Raw genomic sequence first — 21,741 nt, forward strand, 5'->3', positions numbered from 1 at the left:
TGGTCTCAAGTGATCCACCTGCCTCAGCCTCCCAAAGTGCTGGGATTACAGGTGTGAGCCACCATGCCTGGCTTCCTTGAATGGTCTTAGATAACCTGTGTTTCTCACATTTGTTTACTAGTTATATAAACTCCTTTATGAACTGTCTTTTTATATTCTTTGACTTTTTTTGTGGGTGCTATTTTAGCTATTCAAATGTTTCTCATGGAAAAAACAAGACTTTTTTAGCAGCTTTACCATCATTTCCTAGAAGTAAAAGTATAACAACTATGTAACAAACTATAGTTTGAAATATCAGCTGAAAGCCCACAGCTAACATCAAACATAACAGTAGAAGACTGAAAGCTTTTCATCTAAGATCAGAAACAAGATAAGAATGTTCGTTTTTGACATTTTTATTCAACATAGTACTGGAAGTCCTAGCCAGTGAAATTAGGCAAGAAAAAGAAATAAAAGACATTCAAATTAAAAAGGAAGAATAAAATGCTCTGTTTTCAGATGATATAATCTTATATGTAGAAAACCCTAAAGAATCCCCCAAAAAACCTGTTAGAACTAATAAATAAATTCAGTAAAGTTGCAGGACACAAAATCAACACAAAAGATAAAATGCATTTCTATATGCTAAAAATGAACAATCTGAAAATGAAATTAAGACAACAATTCCATTTACAATAGCATCAAAAAGAATAAAATACTTAGGACATATTTAAGGAGACAAAAGAGTTTTATACATGTTGCTTAAAGAAATAAAAAATAGCAATAAATGGAAATACATCTTATATTCATGAATTAGAAAGTTTAACATTGTTATTAAAGATGTAAATGCTACCCAAAGTGATCTACAGATTCAATGCAATCCCTAACACAATTCCAATGGTATTTTTTGAAGAAAAAAAAAGTCCATCCTAATATGGAATTACAAGTGACTTGGAATAGCCAAAAGCATCTTGAAAAAGAGGAACAAAATTGCGGTCTCATACTTCCTAATTTCAAAACATCACAAAGCTACAGCAATCAAAACAACGTTGAATTAGAATAAAGACATATTTATAAAACAATGGAAAAAAATAGGCCAGAAATAAAGCCTCACATATATGGTCAAGGGGCCAAGGTATCACCCTTTTGACAAGGATGCCAAGACCATTCAGTGAGGAAAAGACAGCTTCGATAAATGGAACTGGGAAATTGGATATCCACATGGAAAAAGAATGAAGTCAGACACTTATCTTACATAATATACAAAAATTAACTCAAAATGGATCAAAGGCCTAAATGTAAGGGCTAGAATTATAAAACGCTTAAAAAAAAGATAGGTGAAAGCTTCATGACATTAGGCAATGATTTCTTGAAAATGACACCAAAAGCACAGGCAACAACAAAAAACAAGGTGGACTACATCAAAATTTTAAAAACTTTTGTGTCTCAAAGCACAAAATCAACAGAGTGAAAAGGTAACCAAGTGACTGGGAAAAATATTTATAAATCATATAACTGATAAGGGTTTAATATCCAGAATATATAAAGAACTCCTATAACTCAACAATAAAACAAATAACCTCTTTTTAAAAAATGGGTGAAGGACTTGAATAGACGTTTCTCCAAGGAAGATAATTAGGGAAACACAAATAAAAAACATAAAGAAATATCACTTTACACCCATTAGGGTGGCTACTATCAAAAAAAAAAAAAAAAAAAAAACCCAGAAAGCAGCCTGGCCCTCAATGGCTCTGGAGGAAAGGTGAGTGAACCATTAAGGAGCAACTTGCTCTTACCAATGGCCTCTGGAACCCTGACAGAAGGAGAACCCTTAACTACCACAGATACTTGAGTTTGCAGGGAGAGCTGCTTAGAGAAGTGGTAGGGTTAGCAAACCAGCTGATGTGGAGCCCAGGGGGGTTGGTGCGGGAGTGTCTGCAGTAGTGCACAGCCAGGGATAGCCATCCCCTTAGGCTCGACTTGCTCCCATGGGAGACTTCAGCCCTAGGGGAACTGTTGGTCTTGAACTCTGTAGGGCGGTCTTGCCCATCAGATGGGTCTGTCGTCCTGCCCATCAGATGGGGCTGGTCTATCCTGAGCACTCCTTGATCGGCTAGCCTCTCCTGGGGCCCAAGTCTGGCCATACCTGCTTGCAGGGCAGCCTCAGGTGACCTGGGGGCCCCACATCATAGTTTCTACACAGACCATGCTTGACAGTGAGGAGAGCTCCACTGCGGCGACCCTATGCCACGCACCAGCCCGCACGCCCCCTCCCCATGCTGCAGCTTCCCCAGGACCCATGGCAACTCTCCACAATGCTTTACTGGCTTGTGTCTGCACTGGCAGGTTTTGCTTTCCTTTTTCCATTAAAAAGTGGGCTAGCATGTAGGAGTGCAGCCTGCCCCCTGCCCCCACCACCACTGCAGATAGAGCCTTGGTGGGCACAGAGCCAGCCAGCCCTGCCCCTGCCAGTGCCCCACCCTTGCCCTAACACTGTGCAGAGAATAGCAGATCCTCCCCTATCCTGAGTGACCACTTCTGCTTGCAGGACACAGAGAAAGTACCCAGACCTTCAGTGTCCCAACCCTGAGCCATCACCACCTCTACTGTGACTGTGCAAAAGTTGCCAGCAGGGGCCCCAGCTCTGCCCAGCTGTGCTGCCTCTGCCACCTTGGTCAATGCGTGCAGGGAGGCAGGTACCCTGGCACTAGCACTCTGCCACAGGTGACTCTGCCACAGCTGCTGTACCCACTGCTGCTGGCACATGTGAAAGGGGATAGATCCAGCTGTCACTGCACTATGAAATACTTTGGCTTACACCACCCAGCCAAAGTGAAATGGCCAGCAGTCTGGGAGCATCTCAGCCTACCCAGTACAGTGGATTTCTAATCTTGAGGAGCCAGAGAACAAAGTTGGGGCCCAATACAAGTCCCCAAGTTGTATTAGAGTGCACAGTCCAGGAGTTAGGAGTCGAGCACTGTCCCCTAAAATGTTCCAGAAATGAATCCAGCTGGCTGAATCCACCTTACACCACAATCAAACACTCAAGGTCATCAAATAGGATAAAAGGAAAAAAAACCAAAACTCATCCAAAGGACAGCAACCTCAAAGATGGAAGAGTGACAAGCACACAAAGACGAGAAAGAACCAGCACAAAGACCCTGGCAACTCAAAAAGCCTTCTTTCCTCCAGATGATTGCATCACCTCTCCAGCAAGGGTTCTGAACTGGGCTGAAAGCGCTGAAATGACAGAAATAGAATTCAGAATATGAATAGAAATGATAATCACTGAGCTACAGGAGTATGCTGAAAGTTAATCCAAGGAAGCTAAAAATCATGATAAAACAATGCAGGAGCTGACAAACAAAATAGCTAGTATAGAAAAGCATGTAACTGACCTGACAGAGCTGAAAAACAGTCTACAGGAATTTCAGAATGCAATTGCAAGTATTAACAGCAGAACAGACCAAGTTCGGGAAAGAATCTCAGAGCTTGAAGACTGGCCTTCTAAAATATGACAGTCAGACAAGAACAGAGAAAAAGGAATGAAAATGAATGAACAAAACCTCTGAGGAATATGGGATTATGTAAAGATACCAAATCTACAACTCACTGGTGTCCCTGAAAGAGATGGGGAAAATGGAACCAACTTAGAAAACATATTTCAGGATATCATCCATGAAGACTTCCCCAACCTAGCTAGAAAGGCTAACATTCAAATTCAGGAATTGCAGAGAACCCCAGTAAAATACTTCACAAGAAGATCACCTCTGAGATACATATTCATCAGATTCTCCAAGGTCAAAATGAAAGAAAAAAATGTTAAAGGCATTTAGAGAGAAGGATCAGGTCACCTACAAAGGGAAGCCCATGAGACTAAAAGTGCACCTCTCAGTAGAAACCCTACACATAAGGAGAGACTGGTGGCCAATATTCAACACTCTTAAAGAAAAGAAATTCCAACAAATAATTTCATCTCCAACCAAACTAAGCTTCATAAACGAAGGAGAAATAAGATCCTTTTCAGACAACCAAATGTTGAGGGAATTTGTTACCACCAGACCTGCCTTATAAGAGCTCCTGAAGGAAGCACTAAATATGGAAAGAAAAGACCATTACGAGCCACAACAAAAACACACAAGTACACAGACCAGTGACAATATAAAGCAACTACATAAACAAGTCTGTAAAATAACCAGCTAACATCATAACCGGATCAAATCCACACATATCAATACTAACTTTGAATATAAATGGACAAAATTTTCCAATTAAAAAGCATAGAGTGGCAAGCTGGATAAAGAACCACAACCCATTCGTATGCTGTCTTCAGAGAGATCCATCTCACATGCAGTGACACAAATAGGCTCAAAATAAAGGGATGGAGAAAAATCTACCAAGCAAATGGAAAACAGAAAAGCAGTAGGGGTTGCAATGCTGATTTCAGACAAAACAGATTTCAAGCCAACAAAGATTACAAAAGACAAAGAAGGGTATTACATAATGTTGAAGAGTTCAACAAGAAGACTTAACTCTCCTGAAGCATATATGCACCCAACACAGGAGCACCCAGGTTCGTAAAGCAAGTTCTTAGAGGATTTCACAGAGACTTAGACTTCTACACAATAATAGAGGGAGACTTCAACACCACACTGACAATATTAGACATATCATCAAGACAGAAAATTAACAAAGATATTCAGGACCTACATTAGCACTAGATCAAATGGACCTGACAGACATCCTACAGAATTCTCCACTCAAAAGCAACAGAACATACATCTGTCTCATTGCCATATGGCACATAGTCTAAAATTGACCACATAATTGGGACACAAAACACTCCTCAGCAAAATCACTGAAATCACACTCTCTCAGACCACAGCACAATCAAATTAGAAATCAAGACTAAGAAATTCACTCAAAACCATAAAATTACATGGAAATGGAATAACCAGCTAACATCATAACCGGATCAAATTTTGCTCCTGAATAACTTCTGGGTAAATAATGAAATTAAGGCAGAAATCAACAAGTTCTTTGAAACTAATTAAAATAAAGATGCAATATACCAGAATCTCTGGGACACAGGTAAGGCAGTGTTAAAAGGGAAATTTATAGCACTAAATGCCCAAATCAAAAAGTTAGAAAGACCTCAATTTAACAGCCTAACATCAGAACTAAAAGAACTGGAGAACCAAGAGCAAACCAATCCCCAAACTAGCAGAAGACATAAAATAACCAAAATCAGAATTGAACTAAAGGAGATTGAAACACAAAAAACCATTCAAAAGATCAATGAATCCAGGATGATTTTTTGAAAAAAATAAAATAGACTACTAGCTAGACGTATAAAGAAGAAAAAAGAGAATATTCTAATAAATACAGTCAGAAATGAAAAAGGGGATATTCCCTTTGACCCCCACAGAAATACAAATAACCATAAGAGAATATTATGAACACCTTTATGCACATAAACTAAAAAATATAGAAGAAATAAATAAATTCATGGACACAAACACTCTCTCCCAAGAGTGAACCAGGAAGAAATGGAATCCCCGAGCAGACCAATAATAAACTCCTGAACTTGAGTCAGTAACAGCCTAACACCACCACCACCACCACCAACAACAACAACAACAACAGCCCAGGACCAGACAGATTCACAGCCGAATTGTACCAAATGCACAAAAACATGAGGCCAGCAGCTGGGCGTGGTGGCTTACACCTGTAATCCCAGCACTTTGGAAGGTCGAGGCAGGCAGATCACGAGGTCAGGAGATCGAGACCATCCTGGCCAACATGGTGAAACCCTCTCTCTGCTAAAATACAAAAAAAAAAAAATTAGCCAGGCATGGTGGTGCACACCTGTAGTCCCAGCTACTCAGGAGTCTAAGGCAGGGGAATCACTTGAACCCAGGAGGTGGAGGTTGCAGTGAGTCAAGATGGTACCACTGCACTCCAGCCTGGCGAAGCACAAGACTCTGCCTCAAAAAAAAAAAAAAAAATGAGGCCAGCATCATTCTGATACCAAAACCTGGCAGACACACAACAACAGCAAAAAGCTACAGCCCAATATCCTTGATGAATATTGATGCAAAAATCCTGAACAAAATACTGGTAAACCAAATCCAGCAGCACATCAAAAAGCTTTCCCACTACAGTCAAGTAGGGTCAAGTAGGGTTTATCGGCCGGGCACAGTATACACCCCAAAGAAGTGAAAGCAGGGTCTTGAAGAGATATTTGTACACCAGTGTTTATAGCAGTGTTTTCAATAGTCAAATGGTGGAAGTAACTCAAATGTCCACAGATAGGTGAATAGATGAATTTAAAAATGTGGCAAATGGCCAGGTGCTGTGGCTCATCACACCTATAATTCCCAGCACTTTGGGAGGCCAAGGCAAGTGGATCACAAGGTCAGGAGATCGAGACCATCCTGGCTAACACGGTGAAACCCCGTCACTTCTAAAAATACAAAAAATTAGCTGGGCGTGGTGGCGGGTGCCTGCAGTCCCAGCTACTCGGGAGACTGAGGCAGGAGAATGGCATCAACCCGGGAGGTGGAGCTTGCAGTGAGCTAAGATTGCGCCACTGCACTCCAGCCTGGGCGACAGAGCAACACTCCGTCTCAAAAAAAAAAAAAAAAAAGTGGTAAATATATACAATGGAACATTATTCAGTCTTGGAAAGCAATGAATTCTGACCCATGCTAAAACATGGATGAGCCTTGAAGACATTATGCTGGGTACAATAAGCTACTCACAAAAGGACAAATACTGTGATTACACTTACATGAGGTACCTAGAGTAGTCAAACTCATAGAGACAGAAAGTAGAATAGAATGGTGGGTGCCAGGGGATAGGGGAGGGGAGAATGGGGAGTTATTTTTAATGATTACAATATTTCAGTTTTGTAAATGAAAAGAATTTTGGAGATGGATAGAGTTCTGGTGATGGTTGTACAATGATGTGAATATACTTAATGTCACTGAACACTACACTCAGAAAATGGTTAAGATGGTCAATTTTATGTTATGTGTATTTTATCAAAATTACAAATACAAAGTTTTTAAAAAGTCAGCTGAACTTTTTAAATGGTGGTTGCAGTTAAACTTTTTTAAAGCCTATATTTCTACTCAAACACAAGTCCTAATGATGATACCAAATGGAACTTACTTGTATGCCAGAGCTCCAGCAAAGTGCTTCTGGATATACGTGTCCATCACAGGTCGAAAGTGAAAATACTTGATGTCTCGGAGCAGGTTGATGATGAACACCTGGGAGATATGGAGAGTAAGCCACCAGGGTTCACTGGAGGCCTCAGATCTATCCCTAGCAGGAAACACAGTCTTCCTTCTCCAAGGAATGGCAAATTGTCAGTGCTTTCCTCTAGCATTCCCCATGGGTAGTGAATGTAAGATTTCCATTCTGTGTCTGTATTTCTGTCTTGTCTTTTCTCTAACACCCCAGCCTCCTAATTCAGACCCAGGCTCATCAGTCTCTTCCTGTATTTACTCTGAGCCTCTCCCTTCACAATAACGCTGGGTAGGGAAAGGCAAAACAATATGTGTGCAGTTGGCATAAACAATAAGGTATCCCCCAAAACTTGTAGAAGACAGGAGAAAAAGCTTGTCCTCTGAGCCAAATCAGCCTATGAAAGGCTGTGCCCTTCAGAAATGGGGCTGGTGGACAGGGAAGTTAGGACGAAGAAGAGCCAGAGGGGCAAACTATGCAAGTACTCATTCCAACTCTCACCTCTGCTCCCCATCTCTCAGAGTATCTGGCTCTCCTTGAATGTATGGCTCTCCATGGGACTGGATATATTATGCAAAATGCACTAAACATTCAAATCCCTGTCCATTTTCATTAACCAACCTTCTGAGACTCTAGTTCTGAAACAACTGCATAGATTCTGGACTTGCACAGGTCTCTAGAGACCAGCATTGGTAAGTCTCTGCTTTTCATGATGGTTATATCCTACTCTGTAAGCGAAAAAATGGGCCATCTGATTTCTTGTATTACTCTCTGGGTTTCTGACCTCATGGAGGTCACTATTTCAGGGGCCAGGCATACTGCAATAGTGATGAGATGGAAGATCCAGAAACTATACAGCCAAGGTCTGGACTTGATCATGTTGGATTCTTCAAATTTGATCTGCCTGGTTGGTTGCTTGGTCTTCCTTGGGCGACACTCCTTAGTCCCTTTTCTATTGGAAACAGCTATATCTTGTGCTGATTCACTCTAATAAATTGCTTCCCTTAAATTTTCTGAAATACATGACAGGAATAATTAATAAAAGTAAAGAGTCACGAAGGTGACTTACCAGAGACTGAAAAACCAACAGGCCGTACTTCTCTGTATTATCATCCAAAATCACAAAGAGTGTATCTAAGATGTCCTGCAGAAACTGAAACAACATAAACAGCAGAGGGTTCATGTCTTAGGACCTTACATGCACAAACTTCCATAAACCAATGAATTTAACTTCCAATAAAAAAGTGAAAGATCTCTTAGGATCTCAAAATACCACTTAAAAATCATCTAGTACCCTGACCCTCCACCCAGCTAAGTGATAACTACGTGGACTTGGGGTGTTGGCTTATAGCCCAAAGGGCCCCAAGAAAGACTTAGAGAGGCTCTTCCTGTTCGGTGGGTGATACATGTCTAAGGAAAGGGCAATGACCTAAAAACCACAGAATACCTATGCAGAATAGCAATTTTGAAATAAAAACAATCTAAGTGATACTGATGCCAAATTTATTTTGAGAAAAAGAGCTCACTTCACTGGTATCCCCAAAAGTTCAGTAGTCTCTTGCTCTCTACTGTGGCCTAACTATATAGAGTATATTTGGATAAGGGTATGGCAAACTAGGCTTTACCTACAGACACTATTTTTTGGTCTAAGAATTAGTATTACAGGAGAAGGGAGAATGCAGTCAATGAGGGCTGTCAGTGGGGGTAAAAAATGTGGCAGTATTTTTGTTGTTGTTTGAGCATGTGACTATTTTTGAGATGCAAAACAAAGGAAGAGAACAATAAATATTGATGGACACTTGCAGCCTTTAAAACTCAAGTATATCCTTCTTCCAGTTTAAAAGATACAATGTTTACAATTCATTTCTGAAAAATATGAGGCAGAAGGTGTAGACAGGGGTAATAATGATGGGTCAAGACTGGTCATGGGTTAACGGTCTTTGGGGCTGGGTTGGTTCTTCATACTATTCTATATACTTCTGCAGATGCTTGAAATCTTCCAATAAGAAGTAAATATATTTCAAAATGCTGGCACATTCTCTTTACATTCTCTTCTGTGGGGGAAAAGAGAGATCAGACTATTACTGTGTCTATATATAAAGAAGTAGACACAAGAGACTCCATTTTGTTCTGTATTTGAGATGCTATTAATCTGTGACCCTACCCCCAACCCTGTCCTTGCAAGAGACATGTGCTGTGGTGACTCAAGGTTTAAAGGATTTTGGGCTGTGCAGGGTGTGCTTTGTTAAACAAGTGCCTGAAGGCAGTATGCTTGTGAAAAGTCATCACTGTTCTCTTAATCTCAAGTACCCAGGGACACATACACTGCCAAAGGTCGCAGTGACCTCTGCCTAGGAAAGCTAGGTATTGTCCAAGATTTCTCCCCATGTGATAGTCTGAAATATGGCTGCGTGGGAGGGAAAGACCTGATGGTCCCCTAAAGGGTCTGTGCTGAGGACTAGTATAAGAAGAAAGAAGGCCTCTTGGCAGTTGAGATAGAGAAAAGCATCTGTCTCCTGCCTGTCCCTGGGCAATGGAACATCTCGGTGTAAAACCTGATTGTATGTTCTGTTTACTAAGAAAGGAGAAAACCGCCTTAGGGCTGAAGGTGGGACGTGCTAGTGGCAATGCTGCTCTTTAGGCACTGAAAAGGTTTATGGAGATGTTTGCATATGCATATCAAGGCACAGCACTTTTCCTTAAACTTATTCATGTCACAGAGATCTTTACTCATATGTCTTACTGTTGACCTTTTCCCTACGATGATCCTATTATCCTGCCACTTCCCTTTTTCTAAGATGATAAAGATAATGATCAATAAATACTGAGAGAACTCAGAGACCGGTGCTGACGTGGGTCCTCTGTATGCTGAGCGCCGGTCCCCTGGGCCCACTTTTTCTTTCTCTATACTTTGTCTCTGTGTCTCATTTCTTTTCTTTTTTTTTTTTAAATAAATAATGAGCTTTTATTATTCTTAACAACAGAGAAGACTCCAGCCTGATATCTGTGGGACCTGAGTCCTTTCTCAAGTCTCTCATTCCACCTAACGAGAAACACCCACAGGTGTGGAGGGGCAGGCCACCCCTTCATCTTCTAGCTAGCTGGAGACAAATTATTGGGTCCTCTGTATGCTGAGCGCCGGTCCCCTGGGCCCACTTTTTCTTTCTCTATACTTTGTCTCTGTGTCTCATTTCTTTTCTTTTTTTTTTTTAAATAAATAATGAGCTTTTATTATTCTTAACAACAGAGAAGACTCCAGCCTGATATCTGTGGGACCTGAGTCCTTTCTCAAGTCTCTCATTCCACCTAATGAGAAACACCCACAGGTGTGGAGGGGCAGGCCACCCCTTCATCTTCTAGCTAGCTGGAGACAAATTATTGATGCTAAAACTAGATATGCTGGTAGGATGTTCTCTTCTCAGGAATATAAAAGCTCACCCTTGAAAAGGTAACAGACTTCTTAATACCTTGTTTACTGGTTGATGTTTTCAACATTCTTAGAAGGAAAATATGAGTATGAATTTATCTTAAGTTTCAAAACTAGCATTAGATTGTTTTGAATAGTTAAAAAATTTTATGATAATCTGATCACATAATTAAAACAAAATTCATACATCAACTTCATGAAAGTACACAGTGGTATACAGACTTTAAAACTGTTCCTCATTTGGAAACACTGTGTTGTATATTATTGAGTTAATGGAGCTGTGAAAGCAAAATTAGATGGTGCATTTTTTCTAATTCATTTGACACTTGCGATGGCAAAGCTAAGAATGTTCATTATGGACAGGATGCCTCCTGCAGATTTAATCTCTAGTCTACATTCCATTGCTTGCTGATAAGGAAAAATACTTCCATTTTCCTCAGTAGAGTTCAGTCCACTGTGTAGGATTCATCTGATGGGCTTTCACCACCAGGAAGTGCCTGGGGTTTTTATTGAGCTAAGGGGAAACACTCTGCCCAGAAAAGCCCTATGAAGGCAACTGGGGACGGGCAGTGTTGATGTCAGCCTGCTAAAGCCGTTAGATAGGAAATGTCACAAAGGTACAGTTAACGTAGGGGTAAGAAAGGAAGGTATTATGGACTCCAAGTTAGAGACTAGACAAAATCAGCAGGTACAAGTCAATGAGCAGTATTTGGAGTTCTTAAAATTAGAGGAGAGTAGAGCCAGAAAGATATCAGGCTTAAATATAGTTTTTAAAAGTTAATAAACTGATATGCTATATACCTTTAAAAACAGAAGCTAACAAAAAAATCCCAAAGTATGATTTCTTGAGTATGACCCCCAAAGCAAAGGCAACAAAAACTGATACAAAAAACAGACAACTCATGGATTGGAAGAAAATATTTCCAAACCATGTATCTCTGATAAGGAACTAATATCCAAAATGTATAAAGAACTCAAACAACTCACTAGCAAGGAAACAACCCAATCAAAAAGATGGGAAAAAGGACCTGAGTAGACATTTCTCAAAAGAAGATACACAAATGGCCAACAGATATATGAAAAAATGCTCATCATCACTAATCATCAGGGAAATGCAAATCAAAACCACAATGAGATGTCACCTCATCCCAGTTGGGAGAGCTATTACCAACAGATAAAACATAACAAGTGTTACTGAGCATGTGGAGAAAAAGGAATTCTTATGCACTGTTGCTGGGAATGTAAATTAATACAGCCATTATGGAAAAGAGTATAGAGGTTTCTCAGAAAACTAAAAATAGTATTACCATATAAGCCAGCAATCCCACTACTGGGTATATGTCCAAAGAAATCGAAATCAGTAGGCTGAAGATGTCTTAACATCTTCAGAACATGGGAGATGTCTGCACTTCCATGTTCACTGCAAAATTATTCATAATAGCTAAGATATGGAAACAACCTAGGTGTTCACCAGCAGATGAATGGATAAAGAAAATGTGGTATATGTTAAAAAAAAAAGCCAGTAGCTTTTCTCTATACCAACAACGTTCAAGCTGAGAGCCAAATCAAGAATGCAATTGCATTTACAGTAGCCATACATGCAAAATACCTAGGAATACATCTAACCGAAGTGGTGAAAGACCTCTACAAGCATAACTACAGAATACTGCTGAAAGAGGACAGGTGCAGTGGCTCAGGCCTATAATCCCAGCACTTTGGGAGACCAAGATGGGAGGATCACTTAAGGTCAGGAGTTCAAGACCAGCCTGACAAACATGGTGAAACCTCGTCTCTACTAAAAGTACAAAAAAAATTAGCAAGGCGTGGTGGCACATGCCTGTGATCCCAGCTACTAGGGAGGCTGAGGCAGGAGAATCACTTGAATCTGGGAGGTGGAGGTTGCAGTGAGCCAAGATTGTGCCATTGCACTCCAGCCTGGGCAACAAGAGCAAGACTCCATCTCAAAACAAACAAATAAACAAATAAATAATAATACTGCTGAAAGAAATAATAAATGACACAAACAAATGGAAAAACATCCTGTGCTCATGGGTTGGAAGAACTGATATTATTTAAATGGCCATACTGCCCAAAGCAATCTATAGATTCAACGCTATTCCTATCAAACTACCAACATCATTATTCACAGAATTAGAAGAAACTATTCTAAAATTAATACAGAACTGAAAAAGAGCCCAAATAGCCAAAGCAATCCCAGGCAAAAAGAACAAAGCTGTCGGCATCACGTCACCCAATTTCAAACTACACTACCAGGCTACAGTACCAAAAATGCATCATACTGGTACAAAAACAGACACACAGACCCATGGAACACAACAGAGAGCCTCAAAATAAAATAGCCTACCTACAGCCATCTGATCTTTGACAAAATCAACAAAAATAACAATAAGGATATAACTCCGTATTCAATAAATGATGCTAGCAGCAAAAGAAATATCAACAGAGTAAACAGACAACCCTCAGAGTGTGAGAAAATATTTGCAAACCATGCATCCAACAAAGGGCTAGTATCCAGAATCTACAAGGAGCTCAAACAGATCAGCAAAAAGTCACAAATAATCCCATCAAAACCTGGGACAAAGAACATGAATAGACATTTCTCTAAAGAAGATATACAAACAGCCAACAAATGTATGAAAAAATGTTCACCATCATTAATCATCAGGGAAATGCAAATCAAAACCACAATGAGATACTATCTCACACCAGTCAGAGTGACTATTAAAATGTCAAAAAGCCTGGGCATGGTGACTCACTTCTATAATCCCGGCACTTTGAAAGGCTGAGGCAGGCGGATCACTTGAGGTCAGGAGTTTGAGATTAGCCTGGCCAACATGGCGAAACTCTGTCTCTACTAAAAATATGAAAATTAGCCACGCATGGTGGCACACACCTGTAATCCCAGCTACCTGGGAGGCTGAGGTAGGAGAATCAGTTGAACTCAGGAGGCAGAGGTTGCAGTGAGCTGAGATCATGCCACTGCACTCCAGCCTGAGCAACAGAGTGAGACTCTGTCTCAAAAAAAAAAAAAAAAAAAAAAAAAAAAAAAAAAAAAAAAAAAAAGGTCAAAAAATAACAGATGCTGTTGAAGCTGCAGAGAAAAGGGAATTCTTATACCTTCTTTGTGGGAATGTAAATTAGTTTAGCTCCTGTGGGAAGCAGTTTGGAGATTTACTAAAAAAAAAAAAAAAAAAGCTAGAATTACCATTTGACCCAGCAATCTTATTACCGTGTATATATCCAAAAGAAGAAAAAATCATCCTACCAAAAAGACCCATGCACTTGAATGTTCATTGTGGTATTATTCACAATATTATAAGACATAGAATCAATCTAGGTGTCCATCAGCAGAGAACTGGATAAAGAAAATGTGGTACATAGGTTGGGCGCGGTGGCTCACGCCTGTAATCCCAGCACTTTGGGAGCCAAGGTGGGCGGATCACGAGGTCAAGGGATGGAGACCATCCTGGCCAACATGGTGAAACCCCATCTCTACTAAAAATACAGAAATTAGCTGGGCGTGGTGGCACGCGCCTGTAGTCCTAGCTACTCTGGAGGCTGAGGCAGGGAATTGCTTGAACCTGGGAGGCAGAGGTTGCAGTGAGCCAAGATTGCGCCACTGCACTCCAGCCTGGCGACAGAGTGAGACTCTGTCTCAAAAACAAAAAAAAAACGGACAATGTGGCATGTGTATGCTATGGAATACCATGCAGATAAAAAAGAAGAAAACCACGTCCTTTGCAGCAACATGGATGCAACTAGAGGCCATTATTCTATGGAAACTAGCAGGAACAGAAAACCAAATACTACATGTTCTCACTTGTAACTGGGAGCTAAACATTAGGTACTCATGGACATAAAAATGGTAACAGCAGATACTGGGGACTACTAGAGTGGGGAGGGATGGCGGCAAGGGTTGAAAAACTAACGGCTGGGTACTATGCTCAGCATGTTAGTGACCGCATCATTCGTATCTCAAACCTCAGCATCATGTAATATATTTATGTAACAAACCTGCACGAGTACTCATTAAATCTAAAATAAAAGCTGAAATTATAAAATAAAAAAAGAAAACATGGCATATAAACACAGTGGAATGCTATTCAGCCTTAAAATGGGAGAGATCCTGTCGTTTGAGACAACAAGGATAGAACTGGAGGACATTAAGCTACGTGAAATTAAGTCAGGCACAGAAAGACCACACTATGACACTTACATGCAGAATATAAAAAATTGAACATATAGTAAGTAGAAAGTGTAATGAGGAATACCAAAGGCTGAGGGAAGGTTGTGGTCATTCTGCATTGTGAACATATATTCTGCATTGTCAAAACATCATATCGTATCCCATACAGATAAACAATTATTATTTGTCAGTTAAAAATAAAATTAAAAGTATTCCAAAAGAGAAAAAGGAAGCTAACAACAAAAACAACAACAACAAAAAACAACAATCTGATGAAACAGTCTCAGAGGGTTATTGGCAAAAATCATGACAAAGTAAGGTCTTCCTTCCAGATTCTTCCTCATGCAGTATGTTTAAATTATGTGGAAGACATACCTTAACAATTTCCTCCCCACTGACATGCCGCAGCCGCCCTAGTACATCCATGATCCGGTCGGGGAAGGCCTTCCACTTCAGCAGAGCTAGGAGGTCCACTAGAAAGCAAGCCCAAAAGAGGATGAACCCTGACTATTTTTTGTCTTTTTTTTTTTTTTTTTTTGAGACGGAGTCTCACTCTGTGGCCCGGGCTGGAGTGCAGTGGCCGGATCTCAGCTCACTGCAAGCTCCGCCTCCCAGGTTTATGCCATTCTCCTGCCTCAGCCTCCCGAGTAGCTGGGACTACAGGCGCCCACCACCTCGCCCGGCTAGCTTTTTGTATTTTTTAGTAGAGACGGGGTTTCACCGTGTTAGCCAGGATGGTCTCGATCTCCTGCCTCGTGATCTGCCCATCTCCGCCTCCCAAAGTGCTGGGATTACAGGCTTGAGCCACCGCGCCCGGCCGTCTTTTTTTTTTTTTTTTTTTAAGACAGAGCCTCACTGTGTTTTCCAGGCTGGAGTGCGGTTGTGCGATCTCAGCTCACTGCAACCTCTGCCTCCTGAATTCAAGTGATTCTCCTGCCTCAGCCTCCTGAGTAGCTGGGATTACAGTCATGCGCCATCATATCCAGGTAATTTTCGTATTTTTAGCAGAGATGGTGTTTCACCATGTTGACCAGGCTGGTCTCGAACTCCTGACCTCAAGTGATCTGCCCACCTCAGCCTCCCAAAGTGCTGGGATTACAGGCATGAGTCACTGCACATGGCCAAACCCTGGCTATTGTAAGGTCAAGCAAGGCCCAGACTCTCCCAGTCAAGGACAGGTGAAATCTAGAGGAACAGAACTAGCTGCAAGCATCACCGCAGACTGAGATCAAGGCCAAAGACTCATCTGTGAACTCTGGATGTATTGTGGAGCTACTAAAACCATGGAAAACCTTGTAGGCTGCTATTGCTGAATGATTCCTTCAACTTCAAAAGAAAAGAAGCTCATTATTATGGCATCAAGAAGGAATAATTTCTGTCTCCCTTCACATGCACTAGTAATGTGGAGTGAACAATGGAGGAGGGTGGAGGGCACTACCCTGCAGGCACTATCACCTACCATTCTGGGTGAGTTTGGTAGAGGAGAGCTGAGTGGAGATGAAGAAAGACTCTTTGGTGCTGCGCTGGAAGATGAGGCTAGACGGGATATTAGGGCAGCCATTGTAGTCCTCTTTGCAGCAGGGCAGGCCCAGGTACAGAGCATGGTTATTAAACGTGCTATTCTCATCACACTGTAGGCAAAAATGGAGAAAAAAATGTCCCCCGAGCCATGCAACATGCAAAAACAAGATCCTAGGAATTTCTGGGCTGATATTTGCTCTCATCTTCCTAAGGCTGAACACTGGGCCTCAGGTCATCTTGGAAGAGTACTTTCTGTTCAGAAACTCCCTAGAACAGCTCATGTGCCTTTTAAACAGAATATGGTGGGGCATGTGGTTGCCACCTGATGTTGATGGCAGCTATGCTGTGGTAGCTGACAGTACCATGATCTCAAATAGCAGGTCTAAGAATGTACTAAACAAGACCACAATGGCAATGAGGGGTTGGTAATGGATTTCCATCCAGTGAAGTGAGAAGTAGAAAACAAAGAACCTGTTGGGATTACTTGTGGGAGGAAGGCCACTGCACTTAGAAGACAGAAGCCTGCTTAAAGATGTTCCATTGTCACCCATCAGTGCACTTCCCTGGGTCTTCTGGCCTGCCCAGTGAAAACCACCTAACTGAGAACCATATGTGAGAGCAGCCTCGGCAGGTGAGGGGTGAGGATGAAAGGCAGCTAGGCTTCATACCTTGTACACATAAAGCTCGTGAATATCATCTGAGAGGGTGGTGCCATCGTCACGCATCAGGGGTGAGAATGCAAAGCCAAAGAGTTTCTTTTCCCCTTTGTCCTTTGCTGCAATCAGAGCCAAGTATTAGTTGTTTTTTGCCTTCCACTCTGCTTCCTCATGGAAATTCTCCTTGTGCTTATCACCTATGCTTTTGTCCCTCACCTCTTTCATTAACTAGGTGGCAACCTGACTGCAGGAATGACGAGAAACGTACTGAAATGAGTTTCCATTCACACTCAAGGCATATAGGCTACCTAGACCCAAAAAGAAACTAAATTGCTGGTCTTGATGAACCAGGGTCTCTTTAATAAGGAGTTTAATAATGGTACAAAGGAATATTCAAAGGAGAATGACAATGAATAATAATTTCAGATACTAGGTCAGACACTAGGAAGGGCCAACACAAGACTTTGTGGTTTTGAATCACTGCTTTTACAGTCCCAAGAACAGCCTCTGGTGACAACCCATCTCTGAGTATCTGTTTATTCCTAACTCCTGATTTTCTTGCCCAAATAATAAGAATCCACTTAATTCTGTTCCAGAGAGGAGAGAGTTATGTTTATACTCTCAAGGGAATGTGCGTGTGTGGCGGGGGAAGTCTAACTCACTGGAACAATGTCTGAACTCGAAGCGCAGGTGGGAGCCCCGGAACCGGTCAATGGGGATAGGCAATTTGATAATTTCTCCCCAGCGAGGACTATTACTGTGGTAGAGGACAAAGGAGTGGTAGGAACTCCTATTTGGCTCTCCTGAACCCAAGCTGATGCAATCCTGGAAGAAAGAAACAAAATAAGATGTCATCTTTCTGGTAGGAAATGTCTGGATTTCTGTGTCACTAGGACACTTTTCTTTCTCTCGTCTGAAGGTCTCATTTTTGTTCTAATCAAAATCTATGAGATAAGAAAATGCATTTGATTTAAATTCAATACTTTTGGAAACAGTTATGTAGATGGTATATGAAATCAGCAGTCACAATGCTGCTTGTTTTCTTTGGGGTGAAAGTAACCACATGTACTCCTCAAAAACAGAGAGAAGCAGGGTGGTGCATCTAAATCACTAAGGTAGGCTCTTCATCCTCACTAAGAAGAGAAACAACAAGCTGCATGAGAAAAGTCAACTGTATGTAACATTTTACCAGATCAGAAAAAAAATTAAATTACAAAGTGGAGAGAGCCTGTTTTCTAATTGTCCTCAGTCCCACATTGGACTGGCATTTTAGGTCACCCCTGGCTGACTTTCTTTAGATATAACCAAGTTAGACTTAACCCATCTCCCAAATATTGCCATGAAGATGCAGTCTCAGTACTGCCCATGCCCTTGTTTGGACGACAGGAAGCTTTGGGCCACATAATCCAGAGTAGGTCCCTGTCCACACAGGGGTGATGTGATCAGCTGACTATTCTCCTGCCACTGGCACACTCCATGCAAACAGTGAACAGGCTTAGGTTCTTGAGTTAAGTTTTTAAAATGACACATAAATCATTGTTTCTACTACTATTTCAACATTCTCCTTTATTTCTGTCTTGATTTGGGAAACGATTTTGACTAATTTTACCTTTTTTCTCTGTCAAATGGGAATGGTCATTCCTGTTCTATCTCACAGGGCTGCTGCCAACACACAGAAGCAAGGTTTGTACAACACCAATTTGTCTTCTACCAAGTGGACTGCAAATGATGCCTTGTTATTCACTGCAGACTTTACCATGACAAGACTGAAGAAAAAACTCACATGCAACAGAAAAACAGCACTCCAAGTCTTCACTTTCAGTGAAGAGTTAACAGAGGACACTTGTACTACATTGGCTTTAATCTTCCAGGGCCTGAGTCTGCTGTTCTTTGTCCTATAACTTGGTACCAGGAAGTAATTGTCTAAGTTCCACTCTTGACCAAAGTGTAAATATAACTTTCTGTATTAGCTCAAGGAATAAAAAGGCAGAATGGGACCTAATAACAGTTACCAAAAGTAGGCAGCTCTATGCTAGGTGGAATGGCAGGAGAGACAACATGTAGGACAGAACTAGAGGGAATAGGTCTAAAATGGAGCAAGAGGGATTCAGGTCAGACACTAGGATAAATTTCTACAATGGCTGTACAATACTGGAAGTCATTATCAAAGCACACTTTAGGGTTTTCTTCAAGAAAGAAAAAGGCAGAGAAAAGGCTGATGGGGTGATTTTAATCCTGCTTGAAGAGAATGGGCCTCTGGATAAAGTCCACAGAGAATTATTATAGGATTATCCTCCAACCCAAATGACTGACTGGCAAGCCTTACCTTCAAGATTTCTCCATCTGCATAAAGCACATACATGGTCACTTCAATATTCTTTTGTACACTCTTTCCTCCTCTCTCGAAATCCCCCTTCTCCAGGGTTAGGTACAAGTCATTGCGGATATCACCTGTGGGGAAAGAAATGCCACAATCTTATGACTCCAGAAGCCATACTGCCCCATTTTCACAGAGAACTAGGCTAGCATTTGGATCTTCTGGGGCTTGGGTGGCTGCTCAGGGCATTCCAAGCTTGGTTAATAATGATGGACATTCTACCAGTATCAGTGCAGCAGCACCCAGGTTGGTTAGTCATGTGTTCTCTAAGTCTGAATTCTAAAGATGTTCACTACACCTTGTCAAGGGTGGAGAATCTTTCAGATTGTAGATACTCAGACTGCTCAGTCTTTCTCCCCTCAAGGAGAATGGCTGTAATGTAAGCCTCCCAAAGTGGGAAGATTCTAGAATCAATAGGAATAACATTTTAACATGCCTATGTTTTAATTACTAATCCCTCTTCTTTTCCCTCAAGAAGGGTTTCTCTTTTATAGATTTATACTTTTTATATGCTTTCTTTTTGCAATCCACATCCATTCTGACTAGAGGATATATTACTTTTCCTTCCTCCTGGAGGCTTTGTTCCAAATCCCATTGCCTGCTGGAGTGATAGGTAGAGGTCACTGGACTACCTGTCACTTTTTCTTCTTTTTGTTTGCAAGTGCACTGGGAGATCACTTTCCAGAAGCATAGGCAGTAAGGCAATGAGGCAACAATGTGTTGTGCTTTTTTGCTTCCCTGTGCTCTGACTCCAGCCCAATTTGCCCATCTCTGTTGTTCAAGACTGGGGAGGAGAAGCTCAAACTTCAAGTCTAAAATGATGCAAGTTATATCTTCCTTTTTACGGTGATGAGTTGAGGGGAGACAGCATTGCCTGTTCATGTATAAGAGTGTACTCAGGCTGCTCTAAGTTCCTAAACCTTTAACATGACCAGTTTTATTCACATGAAAAAAATAGTAAAAGCTGTGGGGGCAACAAACTTCAAAGGGAAAAAAATGGCAAAGGAAAATGGGTAAGACCAAAATGAAGATGTGTTAGCAGCCTGAAGAAACCAAATGAGAGGTAATGAAACAACTTGCAAAACATGCCAATTCAGAAATCAGGTATTTTTTTCTACTTCAGTTCTTAGAAAAACTGGTACATTTAAATATGTTACCACCTGGAATCACAATGATAGAAGCAGGGTTTGTTTTTGGTTAGCAAGTGGACTTTCTGGTTTGGTCAGAGATAAATGACAATGCTCTTTTTTGCACTGACTACCTCTCTAATAATGGAAGCATCTGAGTTTCTCTCACGCAGGAAACAGGAATAGACCAGGACTGGCACATATTTGAGGATTTCAGGGTCTTCGTGACTAGCCCTTCCATTATTCAGGTCATTTTCCTATCACAGGTATGCAATCTTGCAATCGTGGTTATTTGGTGGCATAATGAAGGTTCTCAAAATACTGTAGCTAAAGTGGGGAAGAAAAGTTCATGACAAGTAATTAATTATCCCTCAGAAGCCCTAAGAACTTTCCCTAATGTGTGAAAGCCATCTTCTTTCCCAAACAAGCAATCTTGAGGTTACCATGAAGGAAAAAGAAAATGTTTTGAAAATCATACCAAAATGCCACTGTTGCATATGTGGGATAGTCTGGAGGACCACATCTGCACAGACCCTTGGATTGGGAAATGCCTCTGCTTTAAATTCTGATGAGTCTAGAATCTTAATCTGCTTCCTTTTGGACATTGCTGCTTGGGCCCTCCTGGTACACTATTTAAAGCACCCAGGAGTACAGGGTAGGTTTGGGTGGGGAAGACAGGTAGAACGAGAAAGGAAGCTCAAATTTATCAGTCTGTTACTGTCAGGACAGAGGCTGAATAAAGTCAGTCCTGAAAGTAAAATCCAAACTTAACTGAGAACTTTACTATGGCTTATTGCTATTTTTCTTCATTTTAACTTTCTCCTTTAAAGTCAGGTTACTGCTATTATAGTGGGATAAATCATAGTTATACCTGGAATTTTTAACAATTGAAACAGGCTTCTTATAAAAGTCTTTTAATTGCACATTAGTTTTCCTATGGAATTTAAGTAATACTTACATTTGTAGACTGATTTAGCACAAAGTGAATAATCTAGAATTTTTTTATTATTTATTCTAAAATTTTAATTTTTATCCTTTTCTGAGTCAAACAGTCTAGAAAATTTTAATGCTTAATCTAAAGAATAGGTGCTTGTTTTAAATACTACCCTGATTTGAACTCTCTGGAAGTTATTCTCAAAATAATCTACGAGGTTTTTAAAAGCAGTTATCTGTTGGCTACCAGCAACATTATT

At 40.9% G+C, this 21,741-nt stretch overlaps 1 protein-coding gene across 1 annotated transcript in view; it reads right to left on the reverse strand.

Annotated features, from left to right (window-relative positions):
- The window catches only part of DOCK3 (dedicator of cytokinesis 3), a 606,207-nt gene that overhangs the window by 135,712 nt on the left and 448,754 nt on the right, over window positions 1-21,741 (reverse strand). Inside the window, exons 14-20 of the mRNA XM_011939302.1 lie at window positions 19,371-19,495; window positions 17,707-17,869; window positions 17,057-17,163; window positions 16,327-16,498; window positions 15,243-15,340; window positions 8,303-8,386; window positions 7,156-7,256 (exon numbers count right to left, since the gene is read on the reverse strand). Coding sequence (XP_011794692.1) covers window positions 7,156-7,256; window positions 8,303-8,386; window positions 15,243-15,340; window positions 16,327-16,498; window positions 17,057-17,163; window positions 17,707-17,869; window positions 19,371-19,495 — 850 coding nt within the window. The remainder of the gene's footprint in view (window positions 1-7,155; window positions 7,257-8,302; window positions 8,387-15,242; window positions 15,341-16,326; window positions 16,499-17,056; window positions 17,164-17,706; window positions 17,870-19,370; window positions 19,496-21,741) is intronic.

This window comes from Colobus angolensis, unplaced genomic scaffold (genome assembly GCF_000951035.1).
Source record: "Colobus angolensis palliatus isolate OR3802 unplaced genomic scaffold, Cang.pa_1.0 Scaffold18, whole genome shotgun sequence".
Classification (NCBI taxonomy): Eukaryota; Metazoa; Chordata; class Mammalia; order Primates; family Cercopithecidae; genus Colobus; species Colobus angolensis.